The sequence below is a fragment of the Gopherus evgoodei genome, chromosome 3 (genome assembly GCF_007399415.2).
Source record: "Gopherus evgoodei ecotype Sinaloan lineage chromosome 3, rGopEvg1_v1.p, whole genome shotgun sequence".
NCBI classification, from domain to species: domain Eukaryota; kingdom Metazoa; phylum Chordata; order Testudines; family Testudinidae; genus Gopherus; species Gopherus evgoodei.
The window spans coordinates 74,161,890-74,187,579 of NC_044324.1; the positions used below are offsets into that span (position 1 = coordinate 74,161,890).

General features: G+C 38.9%; 1 protein-coding gene across 2 annotated transcripts; it reads left to right on the top strand.

Moving 5' to 3' along the window:
• Window positions 1-17: 17 nt before the first annotated feature.
• On the top strand, window positions 18-25,690 carry LOC115648352 (protein dopey-1-like). Of its 2 annotated transcripts, XM_030555815.1 has the most exons (11): window positions 18-54; window positions 967-1,116; window positions 3,371-3,562; window positions 6,004-6,185; window positions 9,159-9,329; window positions 12,209-12,398; window positions 13,186-13,284; window positions 15,568-15,667; window positions 21,275-21,384; window positions 23,992-24,100; window positions 25,609-25,690. In XM_030555815.1, exons 3-11 carry the CDS (start codon window positions 3,425-3,427, stop codon window positions 25,641-25,643), a joined length of 1,134 nt encoding a protein of 377 aa, XP_030411675.1. In that variant the 5' UTR covers window positions 18-54; window positions 967-1,116; window positions 3,371-3,424; the 3' UTR covers window positions 25,644-25,690. The 2 variants fall into 2 exon arrangements, with proteins under 2 accessions (XP_030411675.1, XP_030411676.1); XM_030555816.1 differs by lacking the exons at window positions 23,992-24,100; window positions 25,609-25,690 and adding an exon at window positions 16,843-16,894 and having other exon boundaries at window positions 21,275-21,357.

Genomic DNA, 25,690 nt, shown 5'->3' on the forward strand with positions numbered 1-25,690 from the left:
AGAATAGCTACCCACAGTGCAACGCTCCGGAAATCGACGCTAGCCTCGGTACATGTACGCACACCGCCGAATTAATGTGTTTAGTGTGGCCGCGTGCACTTGACTTTATACAATCTGTTTTACAAAACCAGTTTATGTAAAATCAAAATAATCCCGTAGTGTAGACATACCCTCAGTCAGGATTAAGGTCTCCAGGAAAACAGACACATTGTTCTTTAAGTAACATATAATAGTCCTGATCCTCTGTTTCTAAATAAGAGTCCATATTCTGGGCTCTTACTCTTTTACACAAACATTTGTGAGTTGGTGGGTGGGAGCCTGGAAGGGAAGTCTCTCTCCTCACCAGAATATAAGTGGCTTTTTCGTACATAATGTGTAGCTGGATAAAGAAGAGATGCTGAAATATTTTTAACCTAAGAAGCATTTATTCATTATGTCAGTTCTTTCCTCTTAAGAATCCTGCTGCTTTTGTATGTTTATTCTTTCTTCTCTTTTACTGTTGTTAATATTTTATTTCATTCTTGGAGATCAAAGATTGACAGTCATTGTATCCCTGGGACTTTGTTCTCTGCGTAAAATGGATCTTTTTTTGCATTTATTTCAAAGCAAAGATTGTTAAACAAAATTTAATAAAAGTAATAGAATTCAAGCCCTTAACTTCAGTGGGAAATCCCAGAATGCATAAATTGGCACACTCATTGAGCATATATGCTTCATTAAACATTTGTATCATACTTTCCTCTTCTGTCCTGACACAGAGAAAATAAAGGACAATCGTCATTATTGTTCCATCCACCAGGCAGCAAGAATGCAAAAGATTTGTGAATCCAGCCTTTATATATAGACCCCATCTGTCCGATGTCCCTTCCTTCCAGTTTGTTTGCCTCCTTGTATCTAGAAGCATATGTCTGTTTTCTTTCTTTCCTTCCTTCTTCCGTTAGTTCTCATTCCTGTTTTATTTTATAGGGATAAGAAAGAAAAGAAAAAAAGGGGGTGGGGAAGAGACTCACAAAAGGAGGACAAGGAAATGAATAACCAAGTATTCCCGTGATCCTGGGGAAGAAAAGACAGGTGGAGGGAGTGTGTTGAAGACAGAACAAGGAGTTATTCATCTAGGTATTTGTTTGTTTATTTTTATGGTCCCATTGGCCTAATATCAGAAGTCAATACTGGAGTCTTCCACCTTTCTCCAGGGTTCTTGGGGGAATGGGGCAATGCCTGAAGGATTTCTCATTGTCACCAATCTTGCCTTTCTCCTGGGTATTTGAGTGACAAGCTATCTCCTAACTGCAGTGAAAGAAGAAATCCTGAGAAGACTAGCTGAGATCAAATCTGGTGATCTCAAACGCCTTGGCAAAATTGAATGGCTCATCTTGACTGTATCTGCTAAGTTCACTTGGTTCAGCTGTTGAAACCCAATGCCCTGTTTAGGTGTGTCTTCACTGAGTATTATAATGGAAACTTGAAGGTACAACTTTCTCCTTTTCCCCCAGTTACTGAAAGAGCTGAGAAAAGTAGGCTGAGACAGAGGTGACGATATTGCTTGCTTTTGAGTGGGCTCACCACTCATGTTTTTCTGGCTTGATGAGCATAGTGATTAATCTCCCTATATGTATCCCAAACTGTGAGATTATCTGCCCTATGGCTTTGTTTTCTTCAGTTACCTACAGCACCTCAGGTAACTGTATTGAAGTTTATGGAATAGAGTTCCATAGAATAGGGTTTCTTACTGAGATTGCTAAGTGCCTAGTGAATGGCAGAAAATTTTCCACATTTTATGTTACACATCTTGGACAATAAAAAGACATTTATTAGATAGTATAATTCAAGAAGCATTCCTTTTCTGAGTCCTTCAGAATGTTTTTGACTTCCCTGTAACAATTTCCAAGGATCTACACCTTTGTTGTCTTCTTCATCTTTAGATCTTGGGATATTGCTTTCCACCTCTACATTGACTTTTCTGCTTTCAGTTATTTCAGAGGCCTTTACTTTACTGTAATACACTCCCCAGTAACTCCCTCTATTACTTCACAATAGAAGCTTAATAGGAGCTGTCTTTCAAAGTGGCTTTTTTAGTTGCAATCACATCTGCTAGGCCAGGTGGTGAATGGAATTCTCTTATTTTTACTCCTCATCTTCAGTTTTCCACTTGATTTAGGTGTTTTTTTGCTGTCTGCTGGACTTCATCCTGAAATTGAACGTGGAGTTACACGTCAGCCAACTCATTGTCCTTCCCATTCTTTGCTCTTACCCAAGACCGAAAACTGCATTTGTTGGATGTGAAGTCTATTATGTAATTACATTTATCTAATTTGCAGGAATTTAGAAACCTTAAGGCTTTGTGTGTGTTTTATGAGCAGTCAAACAGAAAAGACTATGACAAAAGCCAGTAGAAGTACACAAATATAAGTTGTAATTCCCAGAGGGTTTGTGGATGGTACCAAAGGAGCAGTGGAGGAGGAAAGAAAAAAAAAGAAGAAGATTAAGTAAAACTAAAATATGGATACACAAGAGAGGTCCTGTGATGGTGTGTCACCACATTGTTGTAATCAGAGAATCCCACTGAGTTCAGTGTAGACCACTGCAACATACTGCTAAAACCTCTGATTACAAAATACTATTAAAGTTGTACCTGTGTTCGTAGACTTACTTTATACAAAACAGTATATAGTAATCCCTTTTAAAAGTATAGTATGGTATGGTATATGGCTGCAGATCGTGACAAAATATGTCATTAAATTGGAACACCAAATGTGCAGTAAGTAAATGTTAATGCCCAATGCTAGTTCTGAGAACTATGCAACTGTGTTGCATACATATGTCCTTCTTTTTTTTTTCTTTGCACAGGGGTGATTCAGAAAGATTGGTTACTTCATGGAAAGCATGATGACAAATTGTTCCAATGATGGCTCAGAAAGAAAAAACAAAATTCAGAAATATTATTTTATTACATAATGTACAGTTGTGCATTCATTGGTTTGAAATTACGGTGTGTAGCATTTTTTTAACTGCTGGCTGTCATGAGTAGAAAGCTTTCAAACTTGTTCCTTCATTTAGAATTATAAGCCTGAGGAATTTTTTTTGTATGAAAATCTTTGAATAATTAACATGACTGGATTATTCAAGATGACAGAGTGAACACAAACTCCTTTCAGGAAACACATTTAATATCTGTGCAAAATAATATTTTGTACACAATACACAGATTGTCCTAATTAGTAAGCCTAACTTTATTCTTACATATCTGTAAAACTTTGTACAGGGACGAGATCTCCATCTATGAGGATCACAAGCTCTTTGCATGAAATTTTGTATCTACAATTATTTTAATATTATGAAACTTTTGAAAAAAATGTTCACTTTTTTACAGCTAATGATTTTACATGAATTGCAAGCTGGTATCTAGTGGGGACTCTGTGGGAGGATGAACACGGAGGAGGTGGAGCTACTGAGTGACTCCAAATATAGAAACTATGTAGCAGCAGTTGACAAAGCACTGAAGAACTTTGAATACTCCAGTGAATGGGCAGATTTGATATCAGCGCTTGGAAAGCTAAACAAGGTATGACAGTAGCACACTTCAGAAGAGGCAGCAAATGTATGGGAGAACAAAGCTTTGAGGATTGATTCCTGACTATAACATAAAAAGATAAGGTTTTAACAGTCTTAAATCTAAAATATTATTTAACTGTTGGAAAAATAGCTTAGCAGGTTAACCTCCACATAAGTTAAATTGCTTAATGAACAGAAATTTTGGAGGTGCTAACAAGCTTTTTGAGGATGAACACCACTTTTTCTTGATTTTTTTTCAGAATCCTGTTTCTTCTTTCTTCATTCCTGAGATCATCCCTATAGTTCCCCCACCACCTCCACAAGAGGGAGGGATACCTCAGTGGTTTGAGCATTGGCCTGCTGGGCCCAGGGTTGTGAGTTCAATCCAGGGCGGGGAGCGGGCACTTAGGAATCTAGGGCAAAAATCAGTACTTGGTCCTGCTAGTGAAGGAAGGGAGCTGGACTCGATGACCTTTCAAGGTCCTTTCTAGTTCTAGGAGATAGGTATATCTTATTATAATTCCTCTAATTATAAAGAGAAAGCTATAGTACACTAGGAAGGGCTCTTTCTGTCCTCTTTGATATCCTTGCCTTTATGCTGACCTCTCTCATGCTTCCAACCTGACAAGATGGTCAATCACTCCGCACAGTAGCCCCATTTTGTTCTCTGCCTGTTACTCTTCAACACATACTTGTCTCCTTCCATCTTGGCTGTACTGATCAAGTCTGGAAGGAATTTACAAAGTGTGTGTTTATTAAACTAATTGTGTAACAATTCATCTCCAAATAAAACAGCTAAAGACACAATCCTTGCCAAAACCAACAGATTAAAACAAATTTGAAGTCTCTTGTACAAGCATTTTTGGTGCTCTCATGAACCAAAAAATATTAGGAAAATATTTAAAAAACAAAAAACCAAAAACCAGTTCAGTTTCTGAATCATAATATTTCCAAAAGTCTTTTCTAATTTGCTCCAAATTTGAACTACAAAATCACAAGTTTTACCATGGGCTAATATCAAGTATATGAAATTCCAAGGCAAGGGGTAGGATAGTGCAGCTAGAAATTGGGTTTATAATGGGAAGCAAGGTTCAGTCCAATTAGTAGTTAATTTTCATTAGGAAATACATACAAGTTAAATCCCTTGAAATAATTTAGTATGGAATATGAAATATTTCATAATTTGCAACTGATTTATATATATAAAGCTTACAGGCAAAAGATGTAATGTTTGCTGCTTACTCTGTGGGTAGTCTGGGACCAGAAAACTGGTTACAAAATTTTTATCCATGTTTCTAGTGATTTTTTCAGTAGAAACTATTACTAAGATAAATGAGAGAGCGAGAGCACCACATTTTTCACAGGAGCACACTGAAAATTCTTCACTCCCTTTCTCTTTTAAACTGGTGTAGCTTTGTTTATATTTAATCTCATCACTTCTAAACTTTTTAGCAACATTAATAATTTAATTTACATTATTGGACCAACCCTATATTTCTCATGCCCCAAAACTACCAGTGAGAGTTTTGGATGAGGCCAGGATACAGGATTGGACTCTGAACATTGTTATTGCTCTGTCAATTAGTCATCAAGATAAAAATATGTAATACCTCAGTGTACTTATGTGGCACTGCACAAACATAGGCCCTGATCCTGCAAGAAGCTCCATTGGACAGCCCCATGTGCTCCCATGGAGCCTCATTGAACACTGTTGGGTTCCATGTGTGGTCACAAGTCAGTGGAACTCCGTAAAGGATTGGAGCCTCAAACTAACTGGTCTGAAGCACTTCTATTTTGCTCACTATGTGCTGTAGAATATTCAAAATTTGAGAGCACTGCTATGGTTGATGAGGATTACAGAATAGTCAATTTGTATAAAAAAGCTTTAGCTTTATTTTTTAATGTTGGTTATGGTATTCTCAGTACATTCTTACACTAAATAACGATGTATTATTAACAAAAACATCCAAAAATTAAAATGCAATTCTGTATTCCAATATCAAAGGTAACTGTGAATTCAGTTATGTCAGTTCTACAGTTTTTTGTTTTGCACTCTGCATCAATCTATGCTTCTTAAACAGCAGCTCATGATTTTTGCCTGGAATAATTTTAAAAGGGATCACAAAGAGCCTTTTTCTGGTGACTTTCTGCTGGCAACCTGCATAGGCAGCTGGAGAGTTTTAATTTCTGTCCTGAAATACCACAGTGATACATGTGCCATAAAAACCTGAATAAAATAGAATAGACAAACTTTAATTTGGGCCCTGATGTAAGTGAAATTGCACCTGTTTACTCAATTTCACTTATGACAGGCACAGAGTAGGCCTCAGGGTAGAAGACAGTAGAACAATTTATTAAAATTGAAATGTGGGACAGTTTTGTTTGGGTCGTGGAAAAATATTATGTCTCCCAAGTGGGATATTTTTAATTGATTTAAATTTTTCTTGGCAGGTTTTACAAAACAATGCAAAGTACCAAGTAGTACCTAAAAAGTTGACAATAGGCAAGCGTCTAGCGCAATGCCTTCATCCAGCCTTGCCAGGTGGGGTTCATCGGAAGGCACTTGAAACATATGAGATTATCTTCAAAATCATTGGACCCAAGCGTCTGGCTAAAGATCTTTTCCTGTACAGGTAAAAATAGTTAAAAATGTCATTAACTTTGAGATTTTTAGTTCATCTAATGTAGTTTAGAAGACTTTTTCAGTTTCATATTTTAAACATGTTTTTAAAGATTCTATGCAGATGGACAATATATACTGGAGCAAAGTGAGCCACTTAGCTGCAGCATCTTGCAATATGACAAGTTACAGGCTGACGATAAATACAATATCCTGTAATTTAACCAAAAACATCTCTGCTGATGCTTGGTGTAGGACGACAGGCTCCAAGGTGCTGAGCATCTCCTTTAAAGGTGGCATATGCCATCTAAGCCCTCGTCCAGACTAACCCGCGGCATCGGCGGGTTAAAATCGATTGCTCGGGGATCGATATATCGCGTCTAGTCTGGACGCGGTGTATCGATCCCCGAGCGCGCTTACATCGATTCCGGAACTCCATCAATCCGAACGGAGTTCCGGAATCGACACGGAGAGCCGCGGACATCGATGGAGCGCCGTCCAGACTGGTGAGTACCTCGATTTTAGAAATTCGACTTCAGCTACGTTATTCTCGTAGCTGAAGTTGCGTATCTAAAATCGATTTTAATTCCTAGTCTGGACGTGGCCTAAGGATCAAGTACTTGAAGGACAAGCAGTAACTTTTAGAGAGAAGTGTTGTCAGTAGCTACTGGTGTGGTGCTCTGCCCTTGTTTGATGATGATAACAGTCAGCTGCATGCGTGTTCCCTCTATGTGCTGCCCCAGCCTTGCGTAAATAGCTGACACCGCAGACCCCAAGAAAACCCCCGAAGACCACAGACTCTAGTAAGGTACAAAGGCACCTGGCCAGGTTTATTGTCAAACAAAGCACAGTAATAGTTTCCGATAGACTCTACAGGACATAGTACGAATATGTGCCCCCTGGCAATGGACATAGCTCAGTCAGTGACAGGACACTCCACTACCCACTAAGCTGGATGACAATGTGCACTTCCAGACCTATTCTTATATGGGTGCAGAACAAATTACTCATCCCTCCTGACATATTAAGGTGCAGCCCCTTTATTCATTAGGATGCTGCTTCTCCTGTTACATGTTGGTTCAAACAAATGTATTCATCATGTTGTCCTTTTGACCCTGTCTTTAAGATGCACCTGCCTGTTCCTCGTTATCTGTGTGGAGTATTCTGATGCCATTTTGGCACAAGTTCCTCTTATTAGCATTTATGTGTGGATATACCTGATTCTAGCAACCCTCTTCTCTCCAACTTCTGTAAGTGGAGCCTGCCTCTGGCTTACAGCCCCGCTTTTGCTTAGCAGTGCCTGGAAGTACTTTGGTTCAGGCTTCAGGCCTCAGACTGGGCCTCTGACACAAGAGTTTATGTTTCAGGGCTTCATCTTACTACAAGAAGTATTAGCTGGGGACCAAGACAAGAGGGTATTTGAGAAACACAACAAGATACTCTTTGGTTGTTGAGATTGACATGGCACTTTCCCATATATATCTATAAATATAGATATATATGGAAAGAAAAAATAAATTTCTTCAGGCAACTTCATATTTTTAAAATATTTTCATTTCTATCATGTATGAATAACACAGCTTTGACAAAGTTTTCTTTTCATCAGGGATTGTTAGGTGTTCTCTGGGCCTCTTACATCAGTGTGACTTCAAACATAATTTTTCCTAACATATATACTGATTATTTATTCATTCAGGGTCTGATCTAGGGTTTTGAATTAGGCCCTCAATGATTCTGAAAAATAAAATTGTGTTCAGAATTCTTCTGTTTTTTACACGTTTGTAGTAGTTTATGAGATTTGGTGCAGACAGTGAAGATGTATTTTTGTTAATTAGAAAACCTCTGTTTTGTTCATCAGATTTAAAACTGACTTCTGTTTTCCTGAAATAGCTATAGAAGCAGCAATTGCACATCACAAATGTAGAAAATCACATAGACAGTGAGTTATAGAAAGATCAGATAAAAGAACAGCCTGTGCTGACTTATAACGTAAAGGGGTCAACCCAGTGAAGAGATTATTTTTTTATATGCAATCCTAGTTTTTGATCATTTGGGCAGCAATCATAATCCAGGAATGAACCATAGCTTTAGCAGTCTGCCTTGTGTTTGGCTCTGTTTAGATAGATTTTATTGTTTTGGAATGGGGGTATGGAGAAGGGGTATTAGTTTATCACCCTCACAATGTGGAAAAACCCTCATAATAGGAGTAACCCACTGTTCATTTACATTCATTCAATGTATGCTTATAAAATTAAACTTTCCTTTAACCCTTTTTAACATTCACACATGAGCAATGGGGTTACTGCTAGTTTGAGGACTCACTTGTGGGCTGAATATCTGCAATCGATGGATACTGTGTTTGTTTGTTTTTTAAAATTATTTTATGTGATATTTGTATATTTATTTTGTTTGTCCTGCGTCTTGTTTTTGTAAAGTACAAGATCATAGTTTTTATTATAGGGAAATAATTTTCTGTACTTTTTAACTTCTTCAAATTAAAAACATTAGTTCCCATTATGCCATGTATTCGTTTCTCTGTTTTCTTTATAGACTTGAAGATTCTTTTCTTGTGGGTTTTTTTTTTTCAGTTATAATTCTTTTTCTACTATCCTGCATTTAAGATTTAATTTTCCAGAGGTGGATCAGTTAAAATGATAGATTCCCCCTCCCTCCCCGCCCAGTCTTACTAAAGTAGTTCAGTTTCATCTAGTTATATACTTGTTACAAGTCACATGCAATTCTCTATCTCCTTTTCTTGAAATGAGATTGATAAGACTGCATAAAGTCAACTAGGGGCCTTGTATCAGTCTATTAACCTGGGACGTGCTCATCACCATAGTGTCGCTCTGCCAATACAAAACACTAAGATAAAAATATATTCTTGTGACGATGCTGGGCACTGCTATAACTGTTTTGTGTGACCTAATTTAGGTGTGTCACATAAATAGCTTCCTGAAACAGTATTATTGTATTTTATTATTTACAGTTCAGGGTTATTTCCTCTTCTTGCCAATGCTGCTATGTCTGTCAAACCGGCATTACTCAGCCTTTATGAGATTTATTACCTTCCTTTGGGAAAAACATTAAAACCTGGTCTGCAAGGATTACTAACTGGGATTCTGCCTGGTTTAGAGGAGGGATCAGAGTATTATGAGAGGTAAGAATATGATATACTAATATATTTATACTACTAAAATATTGGTTTTTAATTTCATGAATTGTTGAGTTTTGCTGATATGTTAAAAAAAAAAGATATTTAAGTAACAGGTTTTATCCAGAAAATGATGTCATCAGAGATGAACATTAAGTTAATATCTTTTTAAAAGATTCCAAATATTATGTTAGAAGAAAGAGAAACTACTAATTAATGGTATATATTAAAAGGAAATCAAGTCAGGTAGGCCCCAAATTGAACTCATTTTACAGTTTTAGAGATATGTAATGCACTAGAAAAATGTATTTCTTCCATTTTAGTGGGTCCCCCCATGATTGTTTTACCATCTTTACAAACTTTGAAAACAAATAGATGTAACACTTAATTTTGGTCCAAAATATAAATCTAAATTAAGTGCAAGGTGTAGCAGACAAGAGCAATAGGACCTTCTCTTCAGTTTACACACTAAAATTCCTATAATAGTATTGACCTTTCTGAGTGCAACGTATATATGTGAATACAAGTTTGCAGCAGTCGCCGGGGAGCAGCAGCTCTTTCTGTCTGGGGAGTCCAAGCCACAAACAGGAGGGGAAGAATGCCGTGATATTGTTGACAAGCACTGTAGCCTACGTGCAACTAATGGTAGGATCTTGTCCGTATGGAGGATGAGAGTGCACATAGTTTTTGGAGAAAGTTCTCTAGTTTTTTCAAGCTAAACTCCAAAGCAAGTATTACAGACTCTCCAAGTAGGGAGCTATTAGTATGGAGTGTACATATTCTTTATATTTGAAGTCCCAACACTGTAAAACTCTTAACTTTCACAGTTTAAGTTCAGTAAGAGCAATCATAGAATCATAGACTATCAGGGTTGGAAGGGACCTCAGGGGCCATCTAGTCAACCCTCTGCTCAAAGCAGGACCAGTTCCCATCTAAATCATCCCAGCCAGGGCTTTGTCAAGCCTTACCTTAAAAACCTCTAAGGAGATTCCACCACCTCCTTAGATAACCCATTCCAGTGCTTCACCACCCTCCTAGTGAAATAGATTTTCCTAATATCCAACCTAAACCTCCCCCACTGCAACTTGAGACCATTACTCCTTGTTCTGTCATCTGATACCACTGAGAACAGTCTAAATCCATCCTCTTTGGAACCCCCTTTCAGGTAGTTGAAAGCAGCTATCAAATCCCCCCTCATTCTTCTCTTCTGCAACCTAAATAATCCCAGTTCCGTCAGCCTCTTCTCATAAGTCATGTGCTCCAGCCCCTTAATCATGTTTGTTGCCTTCTGCTGGACTCTTTCCAATTTCTCCATGTCCTCCTTGTAGTGTGTGACCTAAAACTGGACATAGTACTTCAGATGAGGCTTCACCAATGTCGAATAGAGGGGAATGATCACGTCCCTTGATCTGCTGGCAATGCCCCTACTTATACAGCCCACAATGCCATTAGCCTTCTTGGGAACAAGGGCACACTGTCGACTCATATCCAGCTTCTCATCCACTGTAACCCCTAGGTCCTTTTCTGCAGAACTGCTGCCTAGCCATTCAGTAGTCTGTAACAGTGAGTGGGATTCTTCCGTCCTAAGTGCAGGACTGGGCACTTGTCATTGTTGAAGCTTATCAGGTTACTTTTGGCCCAATCCTCTAATTTGTCTAGGTCCCTCTGTATCCTGTCCCTATCCTGCAGTGTACCTAGCACTCCTCCCAGTTTAGTGTCATCTGCAGAATGGCTTCTGTATGCTTCTTTGACATGTATATATGTTGAACTACAAAAGTGAGTGGGGAAAAATGGCACAAAAATGTAGATTATGCCATAAGAAGAATAGAGAATGTTTTGGGAGAAAAAATTAAAACAACTTTGTGTTGTAGTCATGATTTTTGCAAATGACAAGGCATGTTAGGGTGTATCTACAATGCAGTGAGGCATCCATGGCTGGCCCGTGCCAGCTGACTCAGGCTCTTGGCAGAAGGGTGCTGGAACAATTTTTGTAGTTGGGATGCTGATAGCCCTTGAACCAAACTGTAAACCCTGGATATAATAGAAACCACTTCAAGACAGGGTAGCACCTCCAGGTATACATCCAGCCAAAGATGGCAACCCTAGCTCTTGGGGCTCGGGCTAAGGGGCTGTTTAATTGTACTTTAGATGTTTTGGCTTGCGCTTTAGGCTGAGACCCAAGAATCTCCCACTCTCAGGGTCCTAGAACGTAGGCTCCAGTGTGAGCCCCAGTGTCTGTACTGCAGTTAAACAGCCCCTTAGCCTGAGCCCCTCAAGCCCAAGTCAGCTAGCACGGGCCAGCTACAGGTTTTTAAGTACAGTGTAGACATACCGATGATGTAATACCTCAGTGTCAGCACTGATTCAAGTATTTTGTGCTGAGATTCAAGTGCACTACTATAGAAGCAAGCTTCTCTGTGATAAAAATTTAGGGTCAGCTTTTAAACAGGGTCAAACTGCCCTAGCCTATGTGAAAAAGTAGTCGTCCATAGAATGTACTCCATATAGAAATTGGACTTTTGTCCATATAGAAATTGTGAAGGATGTGTCTTGGTTTGTATTTTCTTTTTTAAATTTTGTATTAAAATAAATGCCAGACACATCTCTCTTTCAGTGTTAATACATTTTCCTATATCCAGTGGGTAATGCTGAAATTTCCTATATTGTTTTAGGTCTTCTAGGATAATATATATTACAGTGTATTGCTTTCTGCAGCAAAGAATCTCTGTCTGCAGTATTTTGCTAAATATTGAACTTTACATTGATTGCTGCTTGTGTACATACAGCCTGATTTCATGTTTGGAAAGCAGAAAATGTTTAGTTTCCAAAGGTATGAGCTAATGCAACCTCTGTTCCACTGACCTCTTTTGTCACTTGTGCTGTAGAGCCAACACATTGTTGGAGAAGGTTGCTGGTGCAGTTGACCAATCAGCATTCTACAGTGCCCTTTGGGGTAGTCTTCTTACCAGTCCTGCGGTTCGGTTACCTGGAATCACATACGTCCTTTCCCATCTAAACAGGAAGCTTTCAATGGAAGATCAGCTCTATATAATTGGCAGTGACATTGAGTTAATGGTAATATGTTACTTCTTTAGTGTAAGGCTTATTTACATAACTATACAGCTTCCAGAGGTTTTCTGATGTCTTCTCAGTCTTTGTAAATAATCTTTACAGAAATAAATACACCTCTACCCTGATATAACGCCACCCAATGTAACACAAATTCGGATATAACACGGTAAAGCAGCACCCTGAGGGGGCGGGGCTGCGTGCTCTGGCAGATCAAATCAAGTTCAATGTAATGTGGTTTCACCTATAATGTGGTAAGATTTTTTGGCTCCCGAGGACAGCGTTATATCGAGGTAGAGGTGTATATACATTTTGTTTATTTTTAGTACCAGTTAGACTGATACAGTATGCATGTTAGATGAAATTTCATAAATTAGATTTTAAAAATTGCTTAGTGTTTTTAAATTGTACTGAAGATTCATTACACTTTTCAATATAAGTAGCAAAATTTCATGTTGTTTTTTGAAAAATAGGTGAATTACTTTGCTGATTAAACTAAATCAAGCCATGCGTTTATTAAGCAAAGCTTAAATGCTTTCTGTGGTTAGTAGAAATTGTGCAAATTATATCTTTCTTCCATGTTTTCGTAATTTCGGTTTTTTATGCGTCTGTGTTGTTTACGTTATCTCTAATTTTGAACTAGGTTATTTTGATTTCTGAAATCTTCAGTATATTTAATAAGAGGACTGTTACAGATACGTGTTTTTAAGGGGTGTATGTATGTATTCTTTGAAATATAATAAATTATGCTACTTTAATTACAAGTCTGTTTTTAATGGCAATGTTATTTCAGGTGGAAGCGGTAAGCACATCAGTGCAAGATTCCAGTGTGTTAGTACAAAGGAGCACATTAGACCTTATACTCTTCTGCTTTCCATTCCATATGAGTCAGGTAAAATTTTAATATAAAATAAAGAAATATATATCCATATACTCCTTCATGTATAGATTGTTTTTCAGTCAAGTTCTGATATTAAGTCAATCTTTATTAATGGTTTTTTCCAAAATCAGAATAAATAGTCCTCTATAAGAGAACCTCTCTCAAGTGACTTGTGTGTTGGCATACAATGATCTCTGTCTTAGGCTCATGGTGTTTAATATGTTGACATTTTACTGTATACAAACTGAATATAAGAGAAAACATTTATTATTATAGAAACTTTTTTTAATGTTAGAGATGGGATCTGCTCTGTTAGAAATTCCCTGATACAATTTCTAATTGAGTAGAAAACAAGTTATGTACTCATTTGTGAGTTTTCAGGTCCTCAGTATTGGAGAACTAAAAATGAATAGACAGACATTCTTCTCATTACCAATTCCTTAGGAACTTTTTGCCTTCTAGATCACTTGAACAACTGCAGCCCAGTTTGGTAGTGACTGAAATTTAGCACTTACTGGCAGTTAACCACTGTCTGTTGTAAAATGATTTTGTGGCCGCAATCTCTTTCCTAAAGGACAGTTGCCTTGTTTTGTTTTTAAATAAAAATACCTTCCTGTTGGCTCCTGATGACCTCTTTAAGGGAAATAAGTGATTGATTGAGCATGCCTGGAGATAGAACTACTTCCTCACTCCTCATGGTGGTCCTTCCACTTCAGAGTTTAGATGGCACCGCAGCTGAGTAAAAGTTTTTAGATGAATAGATTTGTTTTTAGAAATATGCATTTTTTTCATGCTCTAAAACTATTTGCAAATTTGGGTCTAAATTTGGAAAAAATAGAAAAATTTGAGAACTATTTGTTTTGACTTTTCATTTCAAAATGGTGTTTCAAATTATAATGGGGCCAATTTTTAAAATAAAGTATCCCCAAAAAGGGTAAAAAAACCTCCTCTTGAAAACAGCCAAATCAAAATGAAAAAAATTAAAAAAAATAATTTTGAGTTGACCGAAACAATGTGATCAACTTGAAACAAATTGAAAAAGCAAAACACTTGATTTTGAATTGACCTGAAACATTTTGTTTGATTGGAACCCAAATTTTATTTGTCAGAGCTATCCATGTAGTACCTTTCTTGCTCTTTATAAATATATCAGAGGAATAAATATTAGGGAAGGAGAGGAATTATTTAAGCTTAGTACCAATGTGGACACAAGAACAAATGGATATAAACTGGACACAAGGAAGTTTAGACTTGAAATTAGACGAAGGTCTCTAACCATCAGAGGAGTGAAGTTCTGGACCAGCTTTCCAAGGGGAGTAGTGGGAGGAAAAGACATATCTGACTTTAAGACTAAGCTTGATAAGTTTATGGAGGGGATGGTATGATGAGAGAGCCTAATTTTGGCAATTAATGTGGCAATTGATCTTTGATTATCAGCAGGTAAGTATGCCCAGTGGTCTGTGGTGGGATGTTAGATGGGATGGGATGGGATCTGAGTTACTACAGAGAATTCCTTCTTGGGTGCTGGCTGGTGAGTCTTGCCCACATGCTCAGGGTTTAACTGATTGCCATATTTGGGGTCAAGAAGGAATTTTCTTCCGGGGCAGATTGGCAGAGGACCTGGAGGTTTTTCGCCTTCCTCTGCAGCATGGGGCATGGGTCACTTGCTGGAGGATTCTCTGCAGCTTGAGGTCTTCAAACCACATTTTGAGGACTTCAATAATTCAGACATAGGTTAGGGGTTCGTTATTGAAGTGGATGGGTAAGATTCTGTGGCCTGCATTGTGCAGGAGGTCAGACTAGATGATCATGATGGTCCCTTCTGACCTTAAAGTCTATGAGTCTATGAGCACTAAAATTCACATAAGCTAGGGCTTATTAAAATTCACATAAGCTAGGGCTTATTAAACCTTATTAAACACTAATCATTGAGGAGAAAATTATTTAAGACTGTATCCACTGGGGATTTTTTATTGCATTTTAATCAGTTTGCTTCAGTGACTTCCACCTGATAAGCAAAGTGAAATATATTGTAGTACGGTGATGGACTGTTAATAGAGGCAGCAATTTTCTACTATGGTTGCAGTGTCATGCAGCATTTTAATAGGTGGCAGTTCCAAATAGTAATCTCATTTTTTGATTTCCTAAGACTCAGAACTTTGTGCTACTTCACTGCTATGAATTCAGAGGTCTCAGAAAATTAAATAATTTTTATCCAATGAATACTTATCCATTAGCCAGCTACAGATGTCACTTTCTATGGTTAAACTACAATAATATACCTAATTTCTTCAGGCAACGCGCCCAGACATGATCAGAATTTTGTCAGCAGCCCTTCATGTAGTACTACGCAGAGATATGTCTCTCAACCGAAGGCTTTATGCATGGCTCCTAGGTAAGTTTGTACTGCATTTGATAATTAACTGTTTAATGGCAGAGAAAGGAATGTACTTGGTAAAAATAATACCAGGTACTGGTAATGGTGAAATCTTACGTATATGACTTGATAAATAAAAATCAGTCTTGATTAAGGTCATGCTATATTTATGAGTTTAGCACAGTTGCCACCAATGTATTAGACTATGCAAAGAAAGACCCCTGAAAAAGTTGTGTGTAGCAGATTTTGATTTTATCAAAAGTGACATAAGAAAATGATTACCTTTTTGTCAGCACAGCCATGTGAAAAAGTCCATGACAACAATGTTTCTTGCTAGATATAAATTATTTATATATTTTCTTATAGTGTAGGACCCATAGGCTCTAATCAGGAATGGGACTCGTGCTGGGAGCTGTACATGTTAAAAGACGGTCCCTACCCCAGAGATCTAACAGTCTAAATTAAGACAAGACGTAAGTCAGTGTAACTTACATTTGAAGCAGGAAGGGGTAAGGAGAATAAGGGGAACAATGATACGTTGAAATATATTTAAAAGTAAAATTTTATATTAACTCCTTGATTCCACAAACATTGATATATGTGCTTAACTTTAGGTATGTAAATGTATACAGTACTGTGGTCTAAATTAGTATTTCTTAGCCTATTTTGGGCAGCTGCCATGTAGCTAAAAATGTCTCCATTGGTGAAAATAGTGGTACATTATGGATGCTTAGCGTCACATTGTGTAACAGTTTTCATCTTGATATAATGCCAGTTGATCAGAAAAAGGAATAATGAAGAACTGTGGAAAATGTCAGTTCTAATGACTTTAAAAAATCTTTGAAAATCAAACTAATATTTACTCATGATAGAAATTGGTTTATCTTCTGACTGTTTTTTAAAATACTGCTGATTAAACTCATGTCATGTTCTGACAGATGGGTTCATTCAGCAGGAGGATCAAAAATTCCAACTTTTGTTAAACACTTTATTTTCATATCTATTTCACAGTTCAAAGCCTCTTTTATGAGCTACTTCTTGTCTTTTTAAGAAAGACAGGGAGACACATTTATATATGGAGATCATTTCTCTAATTTTTCCAAGTAAAAGGAAATTGCATTTAATAAATTTAAAAAACAAGCAAACAAATTAAGGTTAAATCTAAGTAACGATTCCTTTTTTCTGTAAAACAGAACTTGAAACTTCTACAGAGAATGTTGAGAACAACATTTGATGCATCTTTGGGTATGTCTACACTACAGAATTAGGTCAATTTTATAGAAGTCGATTTTTAGAAATCGATTGTATACAGTCAGTTGCCTATGTCCACACTAAACGCATTAAGTCGGCAGAGTGTGTCCTCAACACCATAGCTAGCATTGACTTATGGAGCCGTGCACTGTGGGTAGCAATCCCACAGTTCCTGCGGTCTCTGCCACCCATTGGAATTCTGGGTTAAGCTCCCAGTGTCTGATGGGCAAAAACATTGTCACAAATGGTTTTGGGTACGTGTCGTCAGTCGCCTTTCCCTCCATGAAAGCAATGGCAGACAATCATTTCACGTCTTTTTTCCTGGGTTACCTGTGCAGATGCCATACCACGACAAGCATGGAGCCCACTCAGCTCACAGTCACCGCTGCTGTTGTGGGCAAGTCTGCTGTGGGGGCTGTTGTGTTCCAAGTAGCCAGTGCAATCATTGGCATTCTGTTATCAAGGGTAGTGACTCTGGGAAATGTGAGAGCCTTTTTAGATTTTAGATGCATCATATTCCTGTCCTTTGTCGCTGGTAAAGAAGTCTTGCAGCTGTACGCTCCAGTCCGGTTGGCGCTGTAACACCCCTTATCACTTCTGGACCTGTTACATGTGTCATTCACAAGACTCTTGCTCTTTTGCCTTGGCTGACATACCTTTCCCTACCCGGACTTCCAGGCATTCGAAACAGAAGCACCTGCAGCAGCTGGCATTGCTACACAGCAGCAGCTCCTTGCCTTCGCAGCAGACGGTGCAGTAGGACTGCTAACCGTCGTCATCTACTGCTTCCTCTGCAACGCTGTTCTCCTGCTTCCCAGCGACCAGCTCGGGGGATCCGTACTGGTCCTCCTGGGTGCTGCTGGCAGCAGACGGTGCAGTAGGACTGGTAACCATCCTCGTTGTACATGTAGCTTGGCCGGGGGTTCTGGGGACGTCTTCCCTGCCCAGCTCCTAGCAACCTCCATCATTGTATGGCTCAATCACTTCCCCTGCAACTCTGCTCTCCTGCTCCCCAGTGACGAGCTCGGGGGATCCGTTCATGAAGCCTGGACAGTAGTAAAGAGCAGTTCAGCTATAGGCTGAGCAAGTGCAGTATGATGGTAGAATGTGCCTTCGGACGTTTAAAAGCTTGGTGGCGCTGTTGGTCAGACGTCAGCGCAAATAACATTCCCGTTGTTATTGCTGTTTGCTGTGTGCTCCATAATATCTGTGAGAGTACAGGGGAGATGTTTATAGTGGGGTGAGAGGTTGAGGCAAATCGCCTAGCACCCAGTTTTCAGCAGCTAGACACCAGGGTGATTAGAAGAGCACAGCAAGGCACGCTGCGCATCAGAGAGGCTTTGAAAACCAGTTTCATGACTGCCCAGGCTTTGGTGTGACAGTTGGGTGTCTTTCTCCTTGATGCAAACCCGTCCCCTTTGTTGATTTTAATTCCCTGTAAGCCAACCACCCTCCCCCCTTTGAAATAAAGTAACTATTATTTTGAAGCTAGGCATTCTTTCTATAGTGATTTAAAAAAAAAAAGAGAGAGAACGGATAAGGTAGCCCGGGTAGGATGGGGGAGGAGGGAAGGACAAGGCCTCATTGCTTATTGTAGTCACACTAAAAATCAAACTGTTTGAATGACAGCCTTCTGTTGCTTGGGCCATTCTCTGGAGTGGAGTGGCTTGGTGCCCGGAGCCTCCCCTCCCTGCTGCGTTCTTGGGCATCTGGGTGAGGAGGCTATGGAACATGGAGGAGGAGGGTAGGCGGTTATACAGTGGATGCAGCGGGGGTCTGTGCTCTTGTTGGCTTTCCTGGAGCTCCAGCAGACACTTCATCATGTCCGTTTGCTCCCCCATTAGCCTCAGCATCGCATCCTGCCTCTGCTCTATGCGCTCACTTAATTCTTTCCTGGCCTCTGCCACTGAATGCCTCCATGCATTAAGCTGTGCCCTATCAGTGTGGGAGAGCTGCATGAGCTTGAAAAACATGTCATCGCGAGTGCGTTTTTTTTTGCCTTCTAGTCTGCAATAACCTCAGGGACAAAGATGAAAAGGGGAGCGTAGAAACATTCTACGCTCTACGATACTGGGGGGACTGCATGGTCACCTGTGCTGTTGAGTTCGTCACACTGATCAAACAGGAAATGAAATTCAAAAGTTCATGGGGCTTTTCCTGTGTATCTGACTAGTGCATTGGAGTTGAAAGTGCTGTCCAGAGCAGTCACAATGGAGTACTCTAGGATAGCTCCTGGAGGCCAATACTGTCGATTTGCGTCCGCACTACCCCAAACTCGACCCAGCAAGGTCTATTTTAGCGCTACTCCCCCCGCTGGGGAGGAGTACAGAAGTCGATTTTAAGAGCCCTTTAGGTTGACAGAACAGGATTGGTTGTGGGGATGCATTCATTTTTAAATCAGCCTAATGCTGCTACATTTGGCCTAACCCTGTAGAGGCCTTTCTCTAACTCATGGTGTGACTTCACACTATTTTCTTAAAATAATTGATGGCAGATTCCACAGCTATTCCATGGGTGCAATTTCCACAGACGTCAATGTGATTTCAGTAAATAGAGTGGCTGCATAGTTCAGCATGTACAAGTGTTGCAGAATTAGCACACAATGAGTAGGCATAGCCTATATTCTGTACAATTATATAACCTCTGTTTTCCATTTAATTGATATGTATAGTTTTTATTAATCATTTTTTTCTTTGAGTTAATTGATGTTGTGTTGCTCTATATTACTAATGAAGATTCCACTGTAAATATTAAAACCCTCTTCTTTTAACTAAGTGGTGAGGCTCTTTTAGGCCTAAGTTTTCATAGTATAGTACTTACATATCTGTTTTTAGCTATTTCTCATCATTCTTCTATCATAATGCACAGTTTTATGAAAACTAAATAGAAACAAAAATCTTACTAAACATTTTTAAGTCTGCGTTAGCTCTCAATAGATGTCCTTAATACTAATTTATTTTTAGTTGAAACTAAATGACATCCTTTCTACTTTTTCTTCTTGTAGCAGGGTGCTGGTGAAAGGCATCTAATTAGCCCCTGCTCAGCCAGCCCCAATCAGGGGAAATAGATTGGGGCTGGGGAGAAGTCTGGTGCCTGGCTGTTAGGACTGGCTGCACCTGTGGGCCTGAGGATTCAAGGGCTATAAAGGCTGGTTGGCAGCCAAAAGAAGGGGGAATGGCCAGGGGAAGGTCAGTCTCCAGGCTGAGGGCAGACTCTGTGTGGAAGAGGAGACAGTAAGGCCTGCTCTGTATATAGTGTATCACTGGTAGTGGGAGAACATGTGTAAATAAAGTCATGGGTGCTGCAGAAGAAGAAGTAAAGCCTCTCTGTGCTTTACTGGGGCAGCCAGTGGGCCCCAGGAAGAGGGGCGGGCAGAGGACCTGTTACACTTCTGTTTTCATCATTCTTGAGCAGAAAATATGAAAACCACTTCTGAAGAAATTTTGTTCTTTTCAGCAGCTTGTGTTTTATTTTTATTTTTTTTTAAAAAGCTCATCAGGAAAATGTTGAATTTCCGTAAGAAAAGATTAAATTTTCAGAGAGGAAACTAAATATTTCATTCACATAATTTTTCAGTGATCAAGTTGCTTTCCTTAGCATATTAATCTTTTTGTAAATGATTTACTAGTTAACTGTGATATTCCTTTTACGTGTATAAATAATTTAGAATAACAACATTAGGACAGTAGCTTCATTGGCTTTGGTCTCTGTGGTCCTCTGATGTTTAAAATCTGCTATACAGCGTTCAATAGTGTTAACTACGGTTCTTTGTAATTGTTGTTTCTGCTGCTACAGTACATTGACTTTGAAGATGCATATTGTAGAACATACTGTATTTTTTGACATCTACATTTTTCTTGTAAAAAAGTAATGTAACTATCTATCTAGCAGTCAGGGCTGGCTCCAGGCACCAGCGCAGCAAGCAGGTGCTTGGGGCTGCCAATGGAAAGGGGCAGCACATCCGGCTCTTCAGCAGCAATTCGGCAGTGAGTCCCTCAGTCCCTCTTGGAGGGAAGGACCTGCCATCAAATTTCTGCCGAACAGTGAAGTGACGGCGGTAGAGCCAATTGCAGCTTTTTGTTTGTTTGTTTTCACCGCTTGGGGTGGCAGAAACGCTGGAGCCGGCCCTGCTAGCAGTGTGTTCAATGAAAACTAAAAGTCCAGAGTATACTCGCAGAGCAGTCAGCTTAATACTTTGTTCCATTTAATTAGCTTCTTTTATTAAACTACGTAAAATGGTCTTTCTCTTGCCGACATTACTTGGACTACAAATTGGTAAGTTAACAGTGCAAGTTGATCCACTGTTTTAAAAAATTGACGAAGAAAACATAAGAAGATAAATATTAATTTGTCATGTCTTTTGTTTGCTTGAAGGTTTTGATAATAATGGTGCTATTGTAGGACCTAGAAGCACAAGACAGAACAATCCTGAGGAACATGCCACTTACTATTTCAATACCTTTTCTAAGGAAATGTTGGTCCAGGTATCAGTAATATGTTGGGTTTTTTTACATTACTCATTATGAAACTATTCTTTGCATCAGTATAAATCCTTATAAACAAACCTTATTGTAAAAATATTCTTTCTGTTAAGAGTTGTCTTGACAAAAATTGCGGTTTCCTCGTCCACTAATTGGCCATCTCAATATATTCATGTAATTTCTGTCTTTTTATGAGGAAATTTTAGGTGGTCTGCCTTTTTGTAATATATCCTTGTTGGTAAAAGAAATAATTATTCTAGAACTCTTAGATTTCAGTAAAAAGCTTAGTGTGAAACATTGGCTAGCACTCTCTTCTTTAAAACAATAATATTATATGGAAGTATTTTAATCCCATCTCTCCTCTACTGCTTCCTCTCTGTTAGCCAGAGTAGCAGTTATGGAAGATACTTGATTGACAGCATGGCAGACTGAAGTCTGCTTATCCACAGAACAGATTTGGAGAGGCCCCTTTCCCACTTGTACAGATGACAAAAATGTCCCTCCCTGTCTCAGCGGTGGGGGAGAGGGAGTTTGGTTAGACTAGCAGGGAATGACCAGTCCCCACAAGTGGAGAAAGGAGAGCCCTTCCTCTGGTCTCTGGTACATGCAGGACTATGCTAGGGACAGGGAGGCTTTTCTGCTACCTATTGGCTAGCTGACTGGAGGCTAATGGTGGAGACAGTTGGCCTCAGAACCCTCCCGCCTCCATTTAAAGCCTTCCTGGGCATCTGGAGGCAGACTTGCCTCGATAAATTCCTCACCCTCTCTTCCATTAGTTAAGATATATGGAGATGTGTTTCAAGGCTGCTCTGGGTCAGACTGACCACCAGTTTTGGGGATCAGGAAGGAATTTTTCCATTGGGCTACAATGGAAAGAGTCCAGTGGGGTTTTTGCCTTCCTCACAGCATTTTGGAGGCACAGTTAGGTTAAAAGGAGTAAGAAAGAATGGGAACTCTAACATTAGGAGTTAATATAGAAAGGGTTAGGTCATCTCAGCTTGTCTTGGCTGATGTCTATTGTGAATATGAGCTAAAAGGACCAGCTCTCAGATGTAATGAGACTTGGGATTTTGCTGGTCTGTTTCCTGTGAAAAGGGGAGACTGTACGTCTTCAAAGGCTGAGGTCCCCCTGGGAACCTTCTGCCCTTCTTGTGGAGGGAAGGGCAAGATGATTCATAAGTGAGCTGAATCCTAGTGGGAGGCTGTAGAGAGTTGACCTTGAATTATTGGTTATATGGAGGAAGCAGTGTAGCAACGCAAGGGGCCCAGTGAGATACCTGTTTGTGAGAGCGAGTGGGTGCATTCCACCCCTTGCCCATTGTTAAGGTAATAAAGTTATGGTAATAAGGTAATAAAGTTATTAAATCCATTCCTGTGTCTTTCATTCACCTGGATGTCTTGACTGATGCCTTTATCCATTTAATCTTTTCCCTCTCTCAGGATGCTAGAAAGGGTGCCAATATTTATACAATCCAGTTCCATTTTTTCTTAGCAACCATGCCCAAGGTAGAGGATACCTGTTTTTCCCAATAAAGGGGAGAACTCACCTCTGTGTTCAGGTGTAGATGATTTTCCAAGATACTGTGTGATACTTACCTCTTAGCAGATGAAAGATCAAACCTTTTTTTCTGTCTCGTTCCCACTGTCTTCTCTTTTCTCTTCCTTCTTTCTCCTCTTCTCTTTTTTAGAAGCTGTAGAAGAAATGCACTAGCTCCTACTCAGATTGCTGTGCCAGCAGCAGAGAGAAACTAAATAGCTTGTGAGAGTCTAGTTAGTTTTATTCTGCCTCTGGTGCCATGGAATAAAGTACTTCAGTATAGGAGCTCATTGTTTTCCCTTCCTTGTGAAGATCTTATTGCTACTTGTTCCATGCAGTTGAGCTAAAGAAAATAGTCTGACAGTCAAGGTGCATCCTGAATAGGCAGATTACTGTTTTATTCAGCCCTGTCTTTAATTTTTTTTTGTTTTTTACCTTCTCGAGTAGCTACATCAGGGATCTGCAACCTTTCAGAAGTGGTGTGCCGAGTCTTCATTTATTCACTCTAATTTAAGGTTTCATGTGCCAGTAATACATTTTAACGTTTTTAGAAGGTCTCTTGTATAAGTCTATAATATATAACTAAACTATTGTTGTATGTAAAGTAAATAAGGTTTCAAAATATTTAAGAAGTTTAATTTTAAAATTAAATTAAAATGCAGAGCCCCTGGACTGATGACCAGGACCCAGGCAGTGTGAGTGCCACTGAAAATCAGCTTGCGTGTCGCCTGTGGCACATGTGCCATAGGTTGCCTACCCCTGAGCTACATCATCACTTTATACCCCTTGTTCATTACTCTTAAGAAATTTTGAGTAAGCCTCTATTTATGCTACTAGACTGTGTGTTCCCCACCCTTCTACAAATATTAGAATATATTCCACTTCTGTGGAATAGAATGTGATGTTATCAACAATAAGGGGAATGCCTAGGTATGGAGAATGAGCTGCATGGGAGGTAAGAAAAAAAGGTCTCCTCCACTGTGAGTAATTCCCCTTTTTGCATGTTTTCATAATGCCTGTTTCAGAAGGTGTTGTTTTCTTCTTGATTTTCTGATCTGTTTATGCTTTTATAGGCAATGGTGGGAATCTTACAAGTTAATGGACATGGAGAAGAGAGCACAATGATGCAGGATCTAAAGCCTTTTCGGATTCTTATTAGTTTACTGGACAAACCTGAACTGGGTACTCTCATATATTCTAACCTTCAATATATTTTTCATTACATTTTTATAAAAATGATGCCTATAAAGCAATGTTCTGGATAACGTTCTTAAGCAGAGGATATTAACAAAGTAGTAGGTATGCTCAAGTGTTCACTTGGCAAAAGAAATGTGCAGTAAATAGACGGTAGAGTTGGACTATATAGTGTCTTCCAATCTAATCACATACTACTTTCTCACGTCCCCCTAAAACATAACTGTCTGCTCCATGCAGTAATCTGAAGTTAAAGTAATTCTGAGAAGTAGTTTAGGCCCCAAAATTGAACTTCCCAAAGTTGTTTGAATCTTGATGGGAATGCTGTTAGATTCTTAATTCTCTAAGAAAACAAACCATAGCCACCACAACTGTTACAGAGAATGGGAAAAATATCCCAATAGCTACTGTTCATGTGATCCAAGCCCCTTCCTCATTATCCCAACACACGCACCTTTTGAATATTAAAAATATAATATCACATTTTTTTCTCAGTACATGAAGAGCTCTCAGTAAGAATTGATTGGCTTTTAAAGAGTATAGTCACTTTTATAACAAACAAGTAACTAAGCTTATTAATATTTACAAACATCATCCACAGTAAGTGGAAATTAAAAGTGGGGGATGTGGAGAGATATACATATGAATGGAATTTTGCCAACATGACCCACATAGCTGTTCTCGCTTCACTCAATCTTAACATATGCAGTGTCAGTAAATTAAAATGCCTGGCTCAGAAATCATGAATGACTGAGAAGTCAAAGTCTAACTTTTTTTTTTAATCATATACCATTAGTTGGTTTTTCAGTCACTGTAATTTCTGAGCAGTCAGTTTAAATCTTATTGATACTGCACACATTAAGATTAATGAAGTGAGCACAGCCATGAGGATTATGTTGGCAAATTGGTTTGGCAGATTCAAACACAGACTTCGCTTCTGCAGATCAGTGGTGGGATTCCACAAATGGGAGCAAGATGAGGCAAGCGAAAGCACAGAAAGCTGTCTTCTCCTCTGAAGACTATTGCAACCTCATTTCAAAGTCAGATGCTTTTCTTAAACCTCCGGGGTTTGTTGGAATCTAATGTGAGTCTGCTGCAAAGATTTCTTGCACACTTGTAGCCAGAAATGGAGAAGAACCCACTTCAACTGAATCAGAGTAAAGAGCTCAAAATATTTTACTTCTAATTTTTTACCTTACACTCTGAGGTAAATTTTCATCATGAGGTGTCAAGATCTAACTTTGAGATAATTTTAACATACTAGGACTCACATGGATAATTTCCTGCACATCCTATTGAATAGAATATTGTATAAAATATGTATAGCTTTAAATTCTACCATGCATAAGAATACACAGTGTATAAGTGGGTTTCTGTTCACCTTTGTAAGTTATCTGAGTAAAAGTGATTTTGTGGCTTTAGTCAATGAAACTGTAAATGTCAATTATTTGATTAGGGTTCAGTACTGATCATTCGAATGTCCTTAATTTTACAAGGTTGTCATTGCAGCTATTTCTCATGGTCACTTTAGGACCTGTAATCTTAGAAGATGTATTGATTGAAGTATTTAGAACATTA

What these genes read in the sequence shown, in the direction of transcription:
- LOC115648352 (XM_030555815.1), top strand. Translation starts at nt 3,425, where the DNA reads ATGAACACGGAGGAGGTGGAGCTACTGAGTGACTCCAAATATAGAAAC. An exon ending in CTAAGGAAATGTTGGTCCAG is followed by an intron (nt 21,385 to 23,991) that starts GTATCAGTAATA and finishes ATGCTTTTATAG; the next exon opens with GCAATGGTGGGAATCTTACA. An exon ending in ACTGGACAAACCTGAACTGG is followed by an intron (nt 24,101 to 25,608) that starts GTACTCTCATAT and finishes TAATTTTACAAG; the next exon opens with GTTGTCATTGCAGCTATTTC.